This window comes from Phoca vitulina, unplaced genomic scaffold (assembly GCF_004348235.1).
Source record: "Phoca vitulina isolate PV1807 unplaced genomic scaffold, GSC_HSeal_1.0 scaffold38, whole genome shotgun sequence".
NCBI classification, from domain to species: domain Eukaryota; kingdom Metazoa; phylum Chordata; class Mammalia; order Carnivora; family Phocidae; genus Phoca; species Phoca vitulina.
In genome coordinates this window covers 16,615,435-16,635,916 of record NW_022589741.1, presented here as the reverse complement: position 1 = coordinate 16,635,916, position 20,482 = coordinate 16,615,435, and the positions used below count along the sequence as shown (strand labels likewise).

The 20,482-nt window shown below is 46.3% G+C and overlaps 1 protein-coding gene across 10 annotated transcripts in view; it reads right to left on the bottom strand.

The window, feature by feature from the left end:
* Positions 1–5,586: 5,586 nt before the first annotated feature.
* GRIK4 (glutamate ionotropic receptor kainate type subunit 4) overlaps positions 5,587–20,482 on the bottom strand; it is a 428,651-nt gene continuing 413,755 nt past the window's right edge. For 9 of the 10 annotated variants that reach the window (XM_032428067.1, XM_032428069.1, XM_032428065.1 and 6 more), the window contains 2 exons: positions 9,357–9,475; positions 5,587–5,991 (listed from right to left, as the gene is read on the bottom strand). In XM_032428067.1, the coding sequence (XP_032283958.1) occupies positions 5,635–5,991; positions 9,357–9,475 (476 nt within the window). In that variant the 3' untranslated portion in view covers positions 5,587–5,634. The remainder of the gene's footprint in view (positions 5,992–9,356; positions 9,476–20,482) is intronic. The other variant, XM_032428073.1, reaches the window with a different exon arrangement.

The following is a 20,482-nucleotide window of genomic DNA, read 5'->3' as shown; positions in this document are numbered from 1 at the left end:
AAGTCCTGTCCTCACATTTGAGCACGTGGGCATGCACAGTCCCCTGGTACTGCCGCTGGATGCTGTTTACCTGTTTGTGACTTCTCTCCCTGACCTTCACATTTGACCAAGTTTTGGTGCTTTGAAATGCTTTTCTATGCTCAGTTAGTGCTACAGGATCATAGATGATGTAGAAATGGAAGTTACATTCTGTTATTCTTAATGGAAAAGTTACCACAAACCTAATCAGAACAATCCAAGTAGAATAACTTTCCAGGCGGACGCTGGGTGCTACGGATAACAGGATGGTTTAATGGACTGAAAAGGAAAATCATTCTCGATGTTCCTATACATCACAAATTGGGGGGTTTGGTTCTGTATTAATTTTTCACATTGGTTCCACACCTTCAGTTCTGTATTCACACTCCTTCTCCCCAGTTTAAAAAATATTTGAGCTCATCATCCACTTCAGACCATTTCATTGCTTATTTCAGTTAGTCTTTCTGTGTTCTGTGGGGCTAGGCTGTCTGTCTCTGCAACTAATCCCACTAATATAATTTAAAGAAGCCCAGGAATGAGATAGAGGTACAAATCTCCAGTGTTGGCAGCGAACAGGAAGGGGCATAATAGGAGAGCTGGAGTCCCACAAAAAGGAACATGTGGATGAAGGCAAACAATAGGAACAACAAGCTATCTCTTATCACAAGAGTGCTCAATTCAACGTGAATTAACCATAGTGCACTCCAAGGGAGATGAAGCAAAGCCTTGTTTTTCTATCCATGAAAACTGTTTTTAACAACCCCAAGTCACAGTCCTGCTTCCTCCACTAAGCCCGTCTCAACCACCTAGACAGAGTCCTTAGCCCCTCTGAATTTCTACGTGGTTTATGTGCCAAATCACACACTCCAGCACTTGGGTATTTCATGCCTTGCTTCCACTGTTCTTCATAGGTGAGCTCTGTCTGCCTAGGCAGAGTACGGATAATCTCTTCCACTTCTTCATTACATCCCACAGAATCTAATGTGGTGCTGTGTGTTAAAGAAATACCCTCTCAAGGTCACTCACCAACCTAAAAAATGTGCCAACAGGATGAGAGGTCCTTTGGTCCCTCTGACTTCTCTGGCATAGTCAAGAGAGAACATTAGGTTAGGCTCAAGGAATATGAAAGTGGGCACGATCTTTCAGCTAATTTTCTAGCAGGAGGATCATTGCACTCACATGTTTGATCTCCATTCTCCATAATATGGACTCTACACAGTGTTACCTGTTACTACGGTTAAATCCCCAGACACAACCTCAGTCATAAGGCACTGATTCCCTGACACGCTTCCATACATCCCAGCCAGGGATATATTTATATGCATTGCCCTTAGTTAATACCTGGACAGATCATAGGCTCAGTTTCTTTATGCTCCTTCCTTCTTAGAGCCTCAAATCTTCTGCCATTTTTGACCAGAGAGGTTGTTTTCCATTTTATTGCCTTTGTAGACTTCTTTCTTTCTCAACACTGGTGCTAACTGTGTAATGGTAATATTAGTATTTTTTCATTCATTCTTCAGATTTAGGAGTATGGCATTAATAAAATTTGAACAATGATGTTCTATCAAGAGTGACAGAACTTCTCTTGCCTGGTGGTCCTTAAATTATAACAGGTTTGTTGACCCCTTCAGTTCTAAAACTTGGCCACTTTTTTCCTCTGGAAACCACACCAAGTTGTAAAATAGAGCTATATCTCTCCTTATATATAGATATATAGATAAATAAATATTTATATTCATATTTATATTCATATTTATATAAGACACATATTTTAATAAAATAAAGTAAAATATATTTTTTTTCTCTATGAGAAGAGCTTTTTGAAGGCATGTTATCACCAATCTTTAAGGCACACCATTGGATGACCAGGCTGACACCCCCTAGGGGCACCCTTTGGGTAATGGTAGGGACTTGCCTATGGGGAGAAAGTCATCTTTCACAGAAAGCAAGGGAATAACTCATAGCTCAAGGTAACTAAAGGTTTAACTTCTGTCTTGAGAGGGCCCCATAGGAAGCACCAGCTTTCAGCAAAATCTTTATGAAAGGATTCTTTTCTAAATTTTCCAAACAGACCTCTTTGTTATTACCCCAAGAGAGTGAACAACCAGTCAGGGAATTAAATCTCCCTTATCGTTTCCAGACTATTTTACCTTGCTGTGCACACCCCATTGGTGGGAGAGCCACAAATGGTTCTCTCCAGCTCCATTCCAACCACCAATCTGCCGTGTCTGAAATGCCCCAGCCCTTGCTGGCCTCATGTATTTGACTCCTACACCATGGGGAAGTCCCCCTTGGATTCCAGAAGAAAATTCAACTCCTTGGAATCCAAAACTAATAAACTTTCACAGAGTGGCCCCTGGTGGATTGGTTATCATGATATGTCAGTCTCACCTAACCAATAAGGTGGCTGGTTGGCAAGTTCCCAGGATGAATATTCTCATATGAGCATTGGATTAGAGGAAGCCAAAAGATTTTCGGCCATCTACACGCTCAACTTACACCCCACCTGGGTTCTGGGGTAGAGATCTTGTGACAGTTGGGGCCCTGCAAGGCAATTAAAAGAAATAAAGCAAAGTATTATATTTTAATTGATGTAATCTTCAAGCTCCCAGTGGAATCTGGGGTGATATCTGACTAGAGTTACCCTGGGCATCAATAGATGGCTATTCTGTGAAAGTGCATTTAGGAAGACAAAACCCTACAAATCCCAAACTTCATTAACATGTGTATCCGTTTGGAGGGGAGGGGGGTTGGCTCAGACTCCCAGGACTACAAATTGAAAGAAACCACCTAGACCGTTCTGGGATCTGAACAAAGAGTCGAAGGGGGTGAGGGAGCGGGAGAGAGTGGAGAGAGAGAGAGAGAGAGAAAGAGAGAAAGAGAAGGGCAGGTGGAGGGGAAGACACCAAGTGGGTTTATATTTTTATTTGCTTTTAGAGTACCTGGATATTGGACACACCAAACTATCCTTCCCAAACCCAAACAGCTTTCATCCATCACTAACACTTCAGGGTTTGTTTCTGTTTTATTGTAAATATTCCAGTCGAAGAAAGATAAACAGACAAGAAAAAACTGCTTTATACAGTATACAGAGTCAGATAGAAAATACAGAATGGAAAAGAAAGCCAACAACCAACAGATAAAAAGTGGAGACAAACCAAGGAAGAGGACTAGCCGGTTGCAGGTTCACCGACCAGCTTGAGTGAGGTGCAGCGATAGTCCCAGCAGCTAATAGAAACTGTCTAGCGCTGTCAGTCTTATCTTCACTCCACGCGGCGAAAGAAACAGACTTTATAAATGATTCATGGGGACATTTATTTCACTAATCCATTAAAAAAAGTTTGCTATTGATCAAGATATCCTGCTCATAAAAACGAGTTTTAAAAAAAAACAACCCTTCCTGCCCCCGGTGTGATCTGACAGTAGAGACCACATTGTTGGAAGCAAGGAACAGAGCTGTGGGTTGGAACAGCGTGGCACCATTGGGGTCTGCGGTCAGGTGGCCTTCGGTGCCCTTCCCACCCAATCCACGAGACTCGAGGCAAGGTTGAAAAAAATACTCGAGTCCTCTCAGAGCTTGCCATCATTTGATGGTTAAAGAGGAAAAGAAAAAAAAAGATTCAAATTCATGAGAGAGAAGGTCAGCGTAGGACAAAACTGGCATCCTTAATGGGAATCATCGGGGTCCCAATTGGCCCCCAGGATAGCAGTTCGAACTAACTGGCCTGGCATACAGAAGATGTTGAACCACCCAAATGGTAAACAAAACAAAACAAAACATGGAATTAAGTTCATCATCTTCCAAAGATGTCTTTATTTTAGTACATTCAGAACAGAAATGTGAGGACAATTCGATTCAAGGTGGTGGTGGTGGTGGTGGTGGTCGTGGTGGTAGGGGCTGTTTATTTCTCTCTCCCTCTGAATTTTCTAAGTTTACAATCAGAAATTGCATAGAATTTGTTTTCCATCAGAAGATGAAAACTCTCTGCGTGAAACTCCCAACTGGCAGAGCCAAGCAGAGGTCACGCAGCTGCTGGGAAGCCTCGCCCCTCCCATCAGCTGAGTGCACTGGACCCTGCAGACATCCCACAAGTAGAGCAGTAACTAGAAGCCATCTGAGAGCCTGGAAAACATCAGTAACTCTGATTTCGGAAGTGGAAGAGAAGTTAAATGCTTTACTTAAACTCAAGCGAGGGGACTTCTGCCCAAGCTGAGGTTAGGGCTCAAGAGTCCCCAGTTCCCAGGCCTGTGTATCAGCTGTTGAGACTCCACCTGTCTCCTAGGAACCTGGCAAGTTCTTGATTACTTAAGGTCTTTCCATTTAATAAACACACACAGCACACACTCACACATACACGTGCGCATGCGCGCACACACACACATATGGGCTTGCACCCAAGTCTCACGTCTAGTATAAAGAAATCACCCAATCCATGATAGCCTTGGGGGTCTGGCTTCATAGGCAGCTACTGAGTTTGGTTAAAAAAAGATGCCGTTCACAAAGGCTGCACAATACCAACAGGGTGCCCCCCCCCCCCCCGGGGACTAGCACATTCCATCTGAAGCCAAGGCCAGGGTATGGGAAAAGTGTTTCACCCCACTCTGCTCCTTAAGCAAGGCCCTAGGACACCTCCTGCATTCTGCTCTCCTCCCCTGTCTCTCTCCTTTAGAGATCACATTCACAAAAGACCAAATCAAACCCAGTGCCAGTGAAAGTCAGAAAGAGAAAGAGAAGACATAGTAACCCCTGAAATCCCAGGCATTTCAAGGTCTTTCTGAGTAAACTAGGAGTTGATTGGATTTTGGCATTTGAAAAATTACTTTAATGGACTTTTGAGACTCTCCACCTTATCCTTCCCAAGACCCTTCTACACTCTCTGGTGCCCCCAATTCCCACTCAGAAAAGAGAGGTTGGCACCTGAAATCCGATGCACTGGCCGCTCCATGTCCTAAAATTTAGGAAAAAGAAACGGATTATTTAGACTTCCATTGCCTAACCCAGCCTCCCCCTCCAAAAAACAAAAACAAAAACAAAAAACCACTCCCCAAACAAATGGCTGGAATTGAGAGGACAACAAAGAAGAAAAGTGGGGTGGGGGCGGGGGAAGGGGGGGAAGAAGGGAAAACAAAAGAACATTAACAAAAAATATACAAATCCAGAAAAGAAAAACTTCCCTGTTGAGTTTAATTTGTTTTCCTGTAAGAACTAGACCCAGGGTACAACGGCCCCTTCCCAGGGGAAATTCCACTGATGATTCCACCAATTAATTCATTGGACAGGTCTGGGCAGGGACCCCCACCCCAGACTCTGTAATTCTGGCGGGAGGGAAAGGCCCACTGGGAGAAGATGGGTCCTTTTGGTTGGCAGGGAGGGCGTCCCCTCGCCCCTGGGGTGCAACGTCTCTGGGTGGCCCCAGCTCCCGGCCCTGGGGGCTGGCTCTGGCTGGGGCGGCAGGCTCTGCGCTCTTTCGGTCAAGTTCCTGGATCCAGGCTCCGGCGAGAAGCAGGGACGCTGTACAAGTCTCGGCTCCCCGCGGAGCGCAGCGCCCCCCACCCCACCCCCGGCCGGCCCTCCCGCCTCCCCACCGGGCCTGCACGTGTCCGGCGCCCCCCAGGCTACTCGGGCTCGCTGCTGTTGGTGGTCTTCTCCCACTCCAGGCTCTCCTCGCTGCGGGCGGGAGACGGCCGCGCCCGCAGGCCCTGGAACCTGCGGCACTCCGGACAGACGCGGATGTGTGTGCAGCCGCGGGCCACCAGGGCGGCCTCCTGGGCCAGTCTCTGCGCCAGCTGGTCGGGCTCCCCGGCCCCGCACAGCTTGCCGTTGCTGAGCGTCGCCGTGCCCCGTGGCCGGCGCTCCTCGGGAATGGGGGGCCGGGGCGGAGGCACCCCGGCGCGCCGCCGGCGGGGGTGGACACTGTCCTGACACAGGATGATGCTGCGCAGCTCGGTCACCATCTCCTGGCAGACGGACACCTGGGGGGAAGGAGGAGGTCACAGCCCAACCTCTCAGAACCACCCCCTGCGGGTCCCTGGCACGTCCCTAGCCTATCTGTTCCAGTGGGGGCTGGGGGGAAGGGTCTCCGAATCATATCATCGTAGGTATGGAGATATTGGGAGGACCTTTCAATCCATCCTCTCATTCCACCTCCCACTTAGCATTGAAGGCCCTCCATACCATAGTGTTCAACAGCCCCGCCATCTGGTCATCCAGTCTTTGTCTGGACACCTCCAAAGACAATGTCCTCACCATGTTGGGAGAGAGCCCATGCAATGGTGCTTCCTTCTACAGACTTCACAATTCGTCTCCCTGAAATTTTCCATCTGTCCCAGTTAAATTTGTAACGTGAAGCCTACTAAATAAATAGGCCCTCTTCTGCAGGTCCGTCTTTCAAGTACTTGAAAAAGCCATGTCTCCATGAACATTGTTCTCAGGCTAAAGACTCTCACTCTTTGGGTCAACTGGTTATAGCTAGAGATAATACTATAACAACAAAAGCGACAGCAACCGCCACCCCTACTGGTCCACAGTCTCCTGAAAAGAAACCCCTGGGTCCAGCCATGTTTCAGAATATTTTCGATTTTAGAGAGGTAATACAACACACATGAAGTATACTGTGTAATCACACCCAGTGGGGTCTGGGGCAGACCCTATGTTCAAGCACATTAAAAGTTGTTAAGAGAGTAAGTCCTGAGAGTTCTCATCACAAGGAGAAAATTGGTTTTCCTTTTTTCCTTCTTTCCTTTTTCTTTTTCTTGTATCTGTATGAGATGATAGATGCTAGCTGAACCTACTGTGGTGATCATTTCACAACATCGGTAAATCAGACCATTATCTTGTATGCCTTAAACTTACACAGTAATATATGTCGATTATCAATAAAACTGGAAAAGACCACATTAGCATTTCCGTAGCAAAACATATGGACCTTTACACTGAGTGGGATAAAGACCATAAACATTAACGTTAGCCTCGGACCTATGCACGTTTTGTCACCAAGTGTACTTTGCAACAAATTTATAAAAAATTTGGAACTTTCCAAGCTTTTTAGGTTTGAAACCTGCTCTTTCATCGTCTTTCTTCCAGTCTTTGAGTTCTATCAATGGAACAGTTGTTCTACCAGAGCCAAATAGCTAATGGAGCCTTTACTCTTCATTTTAGCTCTTGGAAGTCCTCACTGAATTTTTCAAGGTACATCAAGGTGCTTAAGCTCTTGAGAATAACCAAATGTGCACAGATCCTCTACTTGAAGTGGCTGCAGAGAAATAGTATCACCTAATGGGATATGGCCCATTTAGACTTACTAAATTGAGACCTGTTACTAAATATCAGAGACTCTGGGCAAGTCCCTTAACATCTCTGTGCTTGCAGTAATAACTGTAACAGCTAAAACAAGAGCACCTGCCTAATCTATTACATGTGACAAGACATACATTTATTGGCTGTCAACTATGTATCAAGCACTGTGCTTTGCACGGAAATACAGAGATAGTGGACACAGTCCTGACTTTTAGGCAGTGCAATGTTTAGTGAGGAGGCTGATACAAAAATAATTGCAACACAATGTATAAGTGCTTGACGCACAGGTTGCAATGGTGTTGGAAAAGAGGAGAAATGATCAACTCCTCTTGTCCAGGGAAGAAGGCAGGAGAACTGGGGAAGGTTTCATAGGGAAAGGAACACCTGAACTGAGTCTTATAGAGTAAGTAAGTAGCACCACTATTTTAGGAGTGGACAAAGGGAGAAAGCCAGTAAAGCTGGAGGGAGAAGTAGGAGGGGAACCAAGAAAGCTCGGTGTCAGGCAAGGCAAGGGAGGAGAGAGCTTCTGGAAGGAACTGTCCACTTCGTGAAGGGCACACTGAGGTCCAATAAGGCCCATTGGGTTCTCTTTGGTTTTGTCCATTGGGAGGGGTTAGACCCCTCAGCAATGACCTTTCAGTGCAGGAGTAGGGAGGAGCCAGACTGCCCTGCATTGAGGACTGGATGGGAGGTCAGGAAATGGAGACAGCCGGATCCCCTTGGTTTGGAGGAGGAGAAGGATAGTGCAAGAGCAATAGGAACACTGCTATGATTTTATGGCTTTTTGCTAAAGCCCTGCGTGGAGCCCAATGCAGGGCTTGAACTCACGACCCTGAGATCAAGACCTGAGCTGAGATCAAGATTCAGATGCCTAACCTACTGAGCCACCCAGGCACCCCAATACTACTATTTTAAAATAGAGGATAAACTTAAGCATAATTTTAGATTTTGGGGAGAGAGCAGGAAACAAAGATAAAGGAGAAAAAAAGGAAAATCCTAGAGTAGCCAAGGCAAGTGGGACGAGGGCAGAGACAGAGTGATGCCCAGGGGCACCTGCTGCGGTTGCAGGGGCGGCCTTAGCCGTAGGTCAAGTTTTCACGGGGGTTTTAATTTGGGGCTAGCCACTCCTGATTTCGTGGGTGTGGGTGGGAGGTAAAATTAACCTTTATGCATGAAGGGGCAAAGGAATATGAGGAGTGGGTGATGGTTTGGAAGTCCTAGTGGGTATGGGAAAGAGTCTGAGCACAGAAAAGTAAAAGGAGCAGAAGGCAGTGCTGTATTAAGGCCCCACCTGAGGCTGGACTCGACAGATGGAGGGGCGCATGGACACCCGTTTCTCCAGCATCAGTTAAAGGAGGAGACTTACGACGACCGAGAGTTGAGAGACTGAGAGAGAAGCTAACGTACTTTAAAAACTGAATAATGCCATCAGCATGTAAGGATTGGTGCCCCTTCTCTCAGGTAGAATGGAGAGAGAATGGGATAAAGTCTTCTTCCTTCTATTCAGACTTCTCGGTCCGTGCGAAATTTATATTAACCCAGTTTCTAAGCCACAGGTTCGGGAATTAAATGGATTCAAAATCCCTGAGAAGGATGATGTACTTCTTGGCCTAATGTGAATTGGGATATCTCTAAACGTCTTTACTGGTAAGGCGAACACATACTGAAGACGGAAGAACCAGTCTTCGCTTTCACTGGAAGCCTGGTACTTTGGCCTGTTTTTCTTTGCCACACTGCATCTTAAATTATAGTTGTATAAGAATTCACTGTGTGTAAAACACCCATCATGTATTTATCGGCTGGGCTGTTGTGGAAAAGAATCCGAAGCTCGGGGGCTAAGCGCACTTTCTGTGGCTGCATAATTAGTAAGTGATGAAGCTTTAACCCAGATCTCTTGCCCGTGGGACTGGGATTCTTTCCGCCGCACTGTCCCGTGGGTGCCCCACCCTCTTATGGGATCTCACAGGTTTTGTCTGAAATGACTTGTAGGTGCGTGAGCCCATCTGCCAACACTACAGGTCGTACCCATTTGACAGTTTACCTCAGTAGCTTCCGAGTGTCGGAGAGTCCATAAAAACTCCAACATAGCCATAAAAATGGCCACGATTAAGCCACAAATAAGAACCACAAAGATTCCACCAATATTCTCCATCCCCAGTCCTGTAAGAAAGTGAGAACAAACACAAAGTAACGTAAGAGGGCTACAAGACATAATCATTCTACCAAAATGCTGAAAGTCGTTTAACCAACCAGAACTTGAGTCTTGTAGATGATTTACACACATCTTCCTTGCAGGAGATATAATTATTCTTTTGAAAAAAAAAAGTGTGGCAGAGCTGGAGTAGAAAAGGGGAAGTAGGATCCAGTTGCAAAAGGAGGAGACCAGTGAGAAGCCTCCAAAAGGCCCTGTGGGGGTGGGAGGTGAGAGTCATTTTAAGAAAAAGGTCAGGGGTACTGGGTGGCACAGTCAGTTAAGCGTCCGACTCTTGGTTTCGGCTCAGGTTGTGATCTCAGGGTAGTGAGATCGAGCCCAGCGTCAGGTGCTGCACTCAGCACAGAGTCTGCTGGGGATTCTTTCCCTCTCGCCCTCTGCCCCTCCCCTGCTCACTCTCTTTCTCTCTCTCTCAAATAAATACTTTTTTTTTTTTTTTTTAAGAAAAGGTCAGTGAAAATTTGACTCAGCCTCCAGAGACATGATAATACCAAAATACCTATAAATTCTAGAGGTTTCATAAAAAATTTAGTCAATCTTTACAATACTGGGTTTCCTGGATATAAGGCAGTTGTTTCAACCAAGCTATGGATAGAAAAAATTCCATTTATGTATCTGCGTCAATAGGTTACTCAAATACTTATTGAGACAGAACTTTTTTTATCCCTCCGGACCAGTGGTTGCCATCAGAACTATGTGGGAAGCTTGTTCAAAATACAGATTCCTTGTCCTCATACCAGACCTCTTGAATCCACATCTCTGGAGGTGGGGCCTAGGAATCTGCATTTGAAAATACATTTCACAGGTGATTCTTTCCCAGCCAGACCTAAAATTCGTTTGCAGATTAGTATTTTTAGAAGCAATGTACACCATGAAGTTCCTTGACATCAGGCACAGTTTCCAGTTGTATCCTCCCCACTGAGCATGATACCTGGCAGAGAGCATATACTCAGTAAATATTTGTAGGGTTTTATGGTTGTTTCATTTCCACAGTGTCAAACATTGAGTTTACCTATGTCACTGGATGCTTTATTTGGTATCAGAGAAACCCAAACTTTAGGGGAGTGTCATAAGCCCATGAGACCCTGATTCAAGAGGGACCACAATCGTAAATCAAAACGCATCTTTTATCCAGGAAAATGCCAGGAGGGTGGCTTACGCCCTGTGCTATTCCAGAATGCTCACACGTTTGACGGTCTGTGTAATCAGTCGTAGGACACGGAGCTATGTCAGCATTAGGGAAAGCCAACCTCACACACCACTACAAGATGAGCTTAGTTCAGCAGCAGAAATCTGACCCTATTTCTGCATCTTGGAGAGCTGGAAAAATAGCCCTATGTAGCCATTTCAAGATGCCTCAGGTTTCCTCCCACAAAGCCTCGAGTGATGTCTGTTTCTGTTTTGTTTTGTTTTGACAACAGCCCTGCCCGGCACAGGGGCAGCCTACACTAATCATCTGCTACCAAGGCTCCCGTCGTGAATGCAGCAAAGAGGCTCTGTACTGTGCCCTGCAGGTCCCCACGGTTGACTTTTGAGAACTGTGCAGATTTGGATCCTCTCTATTGAATAGCCCCAAACAGGGGGATATTTAAAAACTCAATTCTAAGGGAAGGCATATAGGGTTTGGAGTAGAATTTCTACTTTCCGGTGCGTGGGGTGGGGGGAAGGTGCTTGGGATTCATTTAAACACCTGCCCCTCTAACCTGGGATCATTTGGGCAGAAAGATTTTGACCATGGGAAACATCGGGAACCACGTGAATGGGGCAGCCACAAAGGACACTTGAGAAAGAAGAGCGCACAGAGGCTGGGGTATTCTGGGACCCGCTCCAGCAACAGATGCATGGGTATTGTGATGTGCATCTGAGTATCATGGATGAACTAGATACTCCAGCTGTGGAGAAGGCTGGATGGAAGGCCTCAGTGAAGGGGAAGTGACCACAGTGATACCAAGGATGCCTACCTGTTCAGGTAAACGGACTCCCCAAGTGACTGTGAAGGTACTATAAGACTCTCTGATCACTTTGGGATGGTTCCGCCTGATACAGAAAAAAAAGACTAGGATCCCCCTGAAAGGCCTCAACCTCTCCTCCTGTTTCTACAGAGGGGAACACCCCCTCAGGGGGGCCAATTCTGCCATTTGGGCTCTAGCTGCTTCCCCTGCCTGTCTCAGCACCACCCCGACCCTCCTGACTCTCTTCTTCCTCCTGACTCCCTCTCAGCATATACACATACTCACATGCCTCCCTTCTCAGAGAGAAAATAAGAAAGCCTCCTTCCCCTTCCAACTCTGTCTAGTGAACACCTCTTCTCTCTCCTTCCTTCCCTGTCCAAGCTTTTTGAAACAGTTGTCTATATCAGAACTATTTAAAGACATTTTAAAGCCCTTAAAAAGCGTACATTTGGAGGCCCCATCTCACATAAAAGCAAGTAGAAGAAAATGCACCCACATCTTATGTTAAATGAATTTTTAAAATTTTGCTTGTGAGATGACTGAGTAGCAAGCAACAGTTAATTTATAATTTGCTGTGATTTCTCAGCAATCATTGTGCATACCAGGGAATGTTTGCAAAATGAGAAAAATTTAACCAAAAAAATTGTTTCTAAATGTAATGAAGCTTTTATGAATATTAAATTTAAAAATTAATGAAGTCGAAACAATGTTACATTTTGGAGATATTTAATTAAACATGTCTTAATTTTGCAGGTTCTTTTTTGCATCTTGAAGCTAATAAATTTTCTCAGGCCTCAAACATAATTTTGGATGCTTGGAAAAGCTTTTAGGCCCAAGGTAGCTGAAGAAGAAAGTGGTTCTATCTGAACTGACTTTTGTTTTTCCTATTCACTCATCACCGCATGCAATTCCGTCTTGCACCACTAAAACCACCCACACCAAGGTCACCAATGAACATTACGTTTCTAACCTGTTGGAAATTTTCTAGTCCTGATCTTAAGTGACCTCTTGTAGCACTTGGCATTGCCAACCACACCCTCTTCTTGGATTTTTATAAAGACATTGCTCTCTTGCAACCTTCTCAATGCCTTTGCCTGCTCTAAGGCACATTGTCTCCTCACTGCCCTGCATTTGGTCTCCTGCTTCTCCCTCCTGCACTGGCTGGTACCAAGTCCTGCTGATTTTGCCTCCTACATACTTTTCAATTTCTCACCCTTCTCTCTATCCCTGCTACCACTTCCCTCATTCACATTCAGGCTCCCACCGTCTCTTGGTTGGACTATTCAGCAGCCTCAGAAATGATTTCCTGCTTGCAGCCGTATAGCTCAACTCTACCGTCCACTAAGTTTGCCTGAGTGATCTCCCCAAAATGCAAACTCTAACTGCGACACATCTCTAGTAACTCTTCGCAGTTCCCGGCACACAGCATTGTTGCCCCTATCTTTTTTCTGTACCTTTACTCCTGTGAGCACCTCCGCCTGGTGCCTACCCCAAATACCCAGACACACACTGGGCTAACCTTAACCTTTCCTTTAAGGCTTCACTGAATGGTCACTTCCTCCAGGCTGCCTTCTCTGATCTTACCTAGCTCTGTTAGATATGCCGCTTTGGTATTTCACTGATAATGCACTGTGAATCCATCTAACATTGTATCAGATAATACCCTAGTTTGATCTGGATCTCTGGATTTGCCACTAGACTATGAGTTCCTTGAGGGAAATATCCAGGTCTCCTTCAACTCTGTAACCCCACAATCATGGTGCCTGGTCCATAATCGGAGTCCAATAAATGTTTGTGGAAAGAATGAACAGAAACTAAGAGGATAAAGACGTCTCCTATGTAGAAGCCTGTATTATCAAAAGCTTTGGATCCATACTGTGAAATGTATCCACTCCTAATTAAATTTTGTTTGAAATAATAGTAAAGTGCGACAGCCCTTGTCAGGTGCTCAGAGCCTGGTCACAGAGGCAGATGGCCCAGACTGCAGAGTGGCTGGCCAAGGGTGGACTGAACACTGACATGGGCTAATCCACAACGTGGACCCACAGTACCGGGTCCCCAGCGGGTGCAAGGTTATACACAGACAGGTGATCGGGGGAGGTTTATACACAGACAGGTGATCGGGGCCGGGCTAAGTTTGATGAGATCAGGGAAAGCTTCTCGGAGGAGCTGAGGTTTTAACAGGATGCGAGTAGAAAGCATGCGTCACTGAAACACCCCCAGGTCTTGCTTTCCCAGCTTCTCATGTTTCAGGGCCAGCATGTTAATCACGCTGTTAGCTCCAGCATGCTGATTCCTGGCTGGGCGGCCTCCCCTCCCAGGAGCGAGGCTTGTGTGCCACCCGAGCCTTTAGGAACTTACTGGAAAGTGGAGGCAAGAATAGATAGCTGGCAGAGTCAGAGTTGAGAAACAGATGGAGTGGGAGCAGGCAGCGAGCGCTAGGAGAGCACAGCGGTTCTACTTAACACTGCCATCAGTCACTCTCCTAAAGTCAAATGCCTTCCGCAGCGCACAGCCTCTCCTCGGGCACGGACACCCTCCAGTCTGACCACAGGCCCTCGATGCGCTCACAGCCACCTCGGCCCCTGCAAGGAGAGGGCTGGCTAATCACCGCCCCCATCCCTTCTTCAGCTGGACCCCACAGAAGCCACCTACAGATGGCTTTCAGACTGAGAGTCTCTCTTGACACCTGAGTCTCAGAGCCTCGGCTATGTCCCAGCAATAAGACCGTATCAGCTGAAACAGAACGAAACTCCCCCTGCAAACTCTTGGTTGATTAAACACTAACTCTGGTGTCGCTCCTAGCTTGTCCACGAATACAAATTATGGCTGACAAACTAACAACTTTCCTTGTCTCTAAAACTCCAGTGGGGAATGGCAACCTGCAAGGGAGTCCCTCTGAACAGATCTGAATCTCCACCCACCTGCCCTGCCTTCAGTTCTGACCTGAGAGTAATCATTTTTGGATTCATGTGCCTTACTACCCTTGCATATCTCCCGGTAGCACTATGGAAATTTGCAACTGAGATGCGGGGATGCTCCTTTTGAACAAGGAAAGGGTAGGTCTAGCCTGGGAGGCAAAGAGGCCGAGGCCAAAGAGCCAGGGAGGTGGGTACAGAGAGAAAAGAGACTGGCGCCACGATCCCAGCAAGGGAGAGCGTATTTGTTCTTGGACGTTGGTCAACAAATCTTTCTTGAGAAGCTTCCGTGAGCTGAGCACTACGCTGTGTGCTGAAGCTCTGTGCGGCGTTCTACACTGAAAACACTTGACAAGCCCATGAATTCTTTGACCAAAATGACTTTCGAGCACTATTTCAGAGTCACATTCACCTACCTCCATGCAAATATATTAAATGGTCTCATCTCCCTGGACTTATTTACTGTAAATGGCAACTTCACGAGACCATGTGTGAGCTGACCGGTATGACCTTCCCAGAAAATACGAAGTGACTCGTCAGGTTTGCACGGCTGAGGACAGAAAGAGCAAGTGCGCCATTTACTCCTCCCACGACATTCATTGACTAGACCCAGCAGAGTCTTGAGACAGTGATGGAAGAAGAGCAGGCAAATGGACACGACGTAGAAGAGGGATGGAAGAGGCATCTGATAAATTTTGCAATTTATCAAAACATAAGCTTGGGAGAGGCACTTTACAATTTATCAAAATACGAGCTCAAGCACCTCATTTTTAAAAACATTTGCTATCTCATTCAATTATCATTAAAAACACCTTAAAGAAGGCCCACTGTTGGCATTTTCCAGTGGAAGAAACAGGAATTCAGGAAACGTTAAATGGCCCAAATGTTCACAGCTGAGATGTGAAATCTAGATAAATCTCACTGCCCTGCTAATATTCTTTATAAAAATAAAGCTGACCTTTATGACTGCTTCCTAGGAGCAAGGTGACCAGGCTAAACATTTTAATTGAATCCCTGTGAAACTGGTACCACGTTTGCCTCCATTTTTCTGACAAGGAAACCACGATACTGGAGTCGAGTAACTTGCCCGTGGTCCCATGGCCAGCAGCAAGGGCCAGATCCGAACTGAAGCCCGAGCCTGCGTCCCTACCCCTACCCCACGCTGCCTCTCCCTGGAACTAGGCTTCCTCCTGCTACAGGGATGGGATTACAGACAGCAACCCCATACTCTGACGACTGAATTCATTCCTGGGACCTCGCCTCCCACCCAGAGTAACCAGGAAAGAGGGTCACTCTTTGTGTATGGGTGATGTGTGGGTGTATGTATGGGTGATGAGTTCCACTTACAAAATTCCCTTCTCTCCTTGACAACATTACATCAAACGTTTGAATCGATGCTTTACTGACTTCCCCTTGGCTCAGGATCCACACAAAGCTGGGCTGCAGACTTTATAGTCGCTGACCTCCTTTAATGCAGACACACTGGGCCACCATTTGCCTCTGTTCCTGATCCTGCTAACTGGCATCCCCTGGGAGTTTCTCCATCTCTCAGCAATCCATCTGCTTTGATTAGGGAGAAGCTTCCTCTGCAAGCATCTCTCCGAGACACTATCTAAACTCCCATATTTGGGTTTCCAGTCTTGGCTCTCTCCAGAGAAACCAGAGAACCGGGATAATCAGGCTGGGCCCCTGAGAAGAGACAGAGAGGAAAACGGCCCCCGATTCCACCCCCCACCCATCCCTCACCCCCACTCTCGCTAAGATGTTTCCCACTTTCATTCCCACTGTGCCAGACAGCAAACTCCTGCTCTCTAAGGATTTTGTGAGTCAATACCACTGGCCTCTTTTCCATCCTTGAAAGGGGACCCTGATTTTCACAGCCTGGTGGTGTATTTATGTTCCTTTGAAGCCCAATTGTGAGCTTGTGTTTTTCAAGATAAAGGTATTTGATTTCCTTGGAATTTACCAACTATCTTTTCATCCCACAATTGTTCTGCAAAGCCTTCAGTAACCCAATCCCCTTGAATCAGGGTGCCGGCATTTATGAGTGGCTAACGGAGATTTCTTTTTATAGGGGCTGAGTGAGAGAATAAATAAAATAAGTGTTTTTGAAAAGAAAGGGCAGAGGAAAATGAAAGAGCTTGGAATCAAGCCTTCCATACGCTCTACCATTTCATTTTTCAGTTGCGGACTAAGGTAGATGGTCACTGAGTTCCAGGCAGGGAAAGAAATCTGGGAGGTACGGTGAAGGGGTAATGTTGTGGTTCGCACTAGAGCCAAGGGAGGCCTGGCAAAAAGACTAGGCTTGGTGGCATCATCCCAATGTTAGGGTTCTTCTCTGGAACTTGGCAGTGATGTTTGAGCTATAATATTGGATTAGAAATAGGATAGCACCAGATCCTTTTCTTTGAAATGTCTTGCATTTCAATAGGATAACAAAGTGGAGAAGGATTGTGTTAGCTAGTGTACACTGACTAGTACACGCTGCAGATCTTCCTCGACTTATGATTGGGTTATGTCCCAATAAACCCATTGTCAGTTGAAAATATCATTAAGTGGAAAATGCATTTAATACACCTAACCTACTGAACATGATGGCTTAGCCTCGCCCACCTGAGACGTGCTCAGGACACTGACAGTAGTCTAGGGTTGGGCAAAATCGTCTCACACGAAACCTCGTCTGTAACAAAGTGTTGAACATCTCCTGTAACTGGTTGAACACTGTCCTGAAAGTGAACACTGGAATGGCTATATGGGTACAGAAGGGCTGTCTGTGTATCGGTTCTTGACCCTGGTGACCTCGGGGTGACTGGGAGCTCTGCTGTTGCCCAGCATCACGGGGGAGGATCATCCCGCACATCGCTCGCCTGGGAAAAGATCCAAACCCCAAGTTCCAAGTACGCTGTATACAAAACGCGTCCCGCTTGCGCAACACCATAAAATTGAAAAACTCTAAGTCAAACCGTCGTAAGTCAGGGACCAGCTGTACTTGAAAGCCAAGTGCCTACAGCCACGGTCAGTTTCAGAAGCCTCTGACAAAAGGGCCTTCCTCGCAGTTCCCTTTACCTCCATCCCTGGAGGGGATCCTGCCTCCATCCCTCTCTGCCTGCTCCATAGTCTCCCCCGTCCTTTAGGCTCATGAGAAAGCCAAAGGACTCACATCACGAAAAGAAAGATCACCCAGGAGCCGCTGGGAAAGCAAATTAATACGACTGCCCTTTGTTCGGTTTGAGAAGCAAGGAAAAAAAAAGTTCCTGTGGCTCCTTTCCTGGCAACCATTTAAAGACTTAAAGGAAGAGATCTTTCGGGTCATGCTGGTCCTGTTCTTCTGCCCCAGGAGGGGCTCCCTGGAGCAGGAAGTTATATTCCGTGAAGTCTGATGGCTAATTTGCCAGAGAGAGGCCAAGCGCTGGCGCCTTTCGCTCCAGGCTAGTGCTTCTTGCTTGGCTTGGAGGAGGTCACGCGGACTTTCGCTTGGCTAGGAAGCCCTTTTGCCTCTCTGAGTCATGTTCGTTTGGGTTTCGGCCATGCAGAAATGGGGCCACTGGCTTAAACTGGCACTAGCTGCTGAAGCCCTGGCTCTTATGATGATTTGCACAGCATCTCCCAGACAGGGCCCTTTGGATGTTTTAACACAGCTCACCCTTTCCTTCCAAAGGACAGTGGCACAGAGTTGACACGGGCCAGGTGACAGAACCCTAGCATCTCCTGAAGCATTTGGGACCTGGGCAGGGTGACCTCACTCTTTATTTTCCCCTTTTCATCTGCTCCGTTCTCTTCTCTGTGGTAGGAAACATTTGGTCCCCAAGTGCAGAGTGGAGCCCCCGGTATGACCTCCCCATCTTCCCTGGGAACCCGATCTCCCTGTATGCCTCCTCCCTCCATCCCTCCTGGGCTCTGCCGTCAGATCAGTCTTCCTCAGCCTCTGTGGACTGGGGAAGGGTTTCCAAAGCCAATCACTTGGCAAAAATTCTAACTTAAGTTTTCTATAAATTACCCATTTCCACCCGATTGCCAAAAACATAGCGACTTCTCAGTCATTTGGGGTTTAAATTCAGCTAAATGCAGTGTTTTCTCTGTTCCTGCTTCACCCATGGATGTATTTCAGGTCCGAGGATAGGAAGGAGATTATGTGTCATGGGGGTGGGTCAGGTATCTGGTCTTAATGTGGGATTCCACTTAGATTTCCACTATTTGTGGGGCCTAGGAAAATGCAGGCCTGTCACTGGGGCCTCCCTGCCCTGGGTCCTCATGTCCCATCTCTCATGCCCCCTCTTCACTGTAGCATGACACATTTTTCTGGGGCTTCCCAAACTCCAGAAGCAAGCAAAAATCTCTTTACCTCTTAGAATCCCCAACTAATCTAGGAGTTCTATCTGCTACTGTCTTATGTCCCAGCAGGGCACAAAGCTCCCTCTCAGGGACCCTCCACATCTTTATATACCCTTTTCCTGCTCAGAAGCTCCCTGTCCTGGCCAGGGTGTTATTTATTTATTTATTTTTTAAATCTGGTTTGCAGACTAGGTGGCCTGGGTCTTCTCTTATTTTTCTACTCTCTAAATTCTAGTGCCAGCTTCATGCCAAGCTTCCTTTAAGTATTAGGCTTCTGTATTGCAAAATACTCTTCTGGCAAATCAAAAACCTTGACTTCTAACAACACTGTCTCTGTGAGTTATAAGAACTGTTGGAACTTAAAGTCAATAATTTGATTCTGTGTTCCTCCCGAGGCAAGGACTGTCCCCTGACACCATGAATGCCAGTGACAGCTCAGAATTCCATCCCAGCACCTGCTTTCATCATGCCCCGTCTTAGCCCAGCACCTCTGAAGTCTGGAGCCAACACTCTCCAACTCAGTCCAGGGTGCCGAGACATAGACAATGCTCTGGGATATTCATGGAGCATCTCCCTGGGACACTAATTTTACTTAGAGTTGAGGTGGAAAAAGCATTTTTACATTAAATAAACATGCCTATGTTATGTCATAAGTTGCAAAATTCATGTGTTTTTAGGATAAAACAGAAGACCAAGGATATTCCAAGCATGGTGGGCTGTTTTAGACGATGTTCCCCGGCCCCCAACAGTATAGGCTTAGTGTCTGCTGCTATTAATTCCTTCCACGGAAAAGCTTACAATAGGCCGGTTTGCAGTCCAAATGCCTCCTCCTGGTTTTCAAGGCTCTCAACTCCAACCTCGTCCTACTTATTCAAACCAATTTCTGAATGCAACAGCTTTGCTCTACAACATTCCTAAAGCAGTGACTCCTGATAGATGCTTCAAGGTTCAGGCCAAATGTCCCTAAAGTCTTCCCTGACCACTGCTCAGAATTAATCCCTTCCTCCCCTGGGCTTCATAAACACTTTCTTTATGGTTCTCGTAAAGCATTCCTACAGTGCAAGCAGTATTAGTGATGATTTGTGCCTCTCTCTAGGTTCTAAGCCTCTTGAGGATGGGGCCATGTCTTAGTCCTTTTCGTAATCTCAGAGCCTAGCAGAGGGCCTGACATGCACTGGTTTACAATGTATGCTGGATGCAATGGGGCTATGTGAACACTTTCTATGCCACCAGCTGGGGTGTCAGGGTTCCTGCTTGGGAGGCAACAGACATAGGAAGTGGGACCAGTCTGGAGGTCCTTGAGATGACTGCCCACTCCATTCATTCATTCATTCATTCTTTCTTTCTTTCACTGTTCATCCTTACATCAGACACAGATGTGAGATGATAATGCTAGTCAGCAAGATACAAAAATAAATAAGACACAGTCCCTGCATTTGAGTTTTTTATAGTCCATGGGGGACAAATGTCAACAGATGCAAAATAGATGTCATCAGTGTGGATTTTAGAAGAGCTATCTAGTCTCAAGTAGCATGTGATGAGTGAGCATACTTGTGGTTGTGGACACTGTTCAGACCTCTTACTGTGCCTTAATTGCTCCTCGAAGCCTAGATTTGGGAATAAAATTAGTTCTCACTTCCTTTGTGCCAGGCACTTTTGCAGAGGGTTTATTTAACATGATTTATGTCATTTGATCTTCACAATAGCCCTGGGAGCTGACATAATTATTAATCATCATCTCTATTTCTTAGAG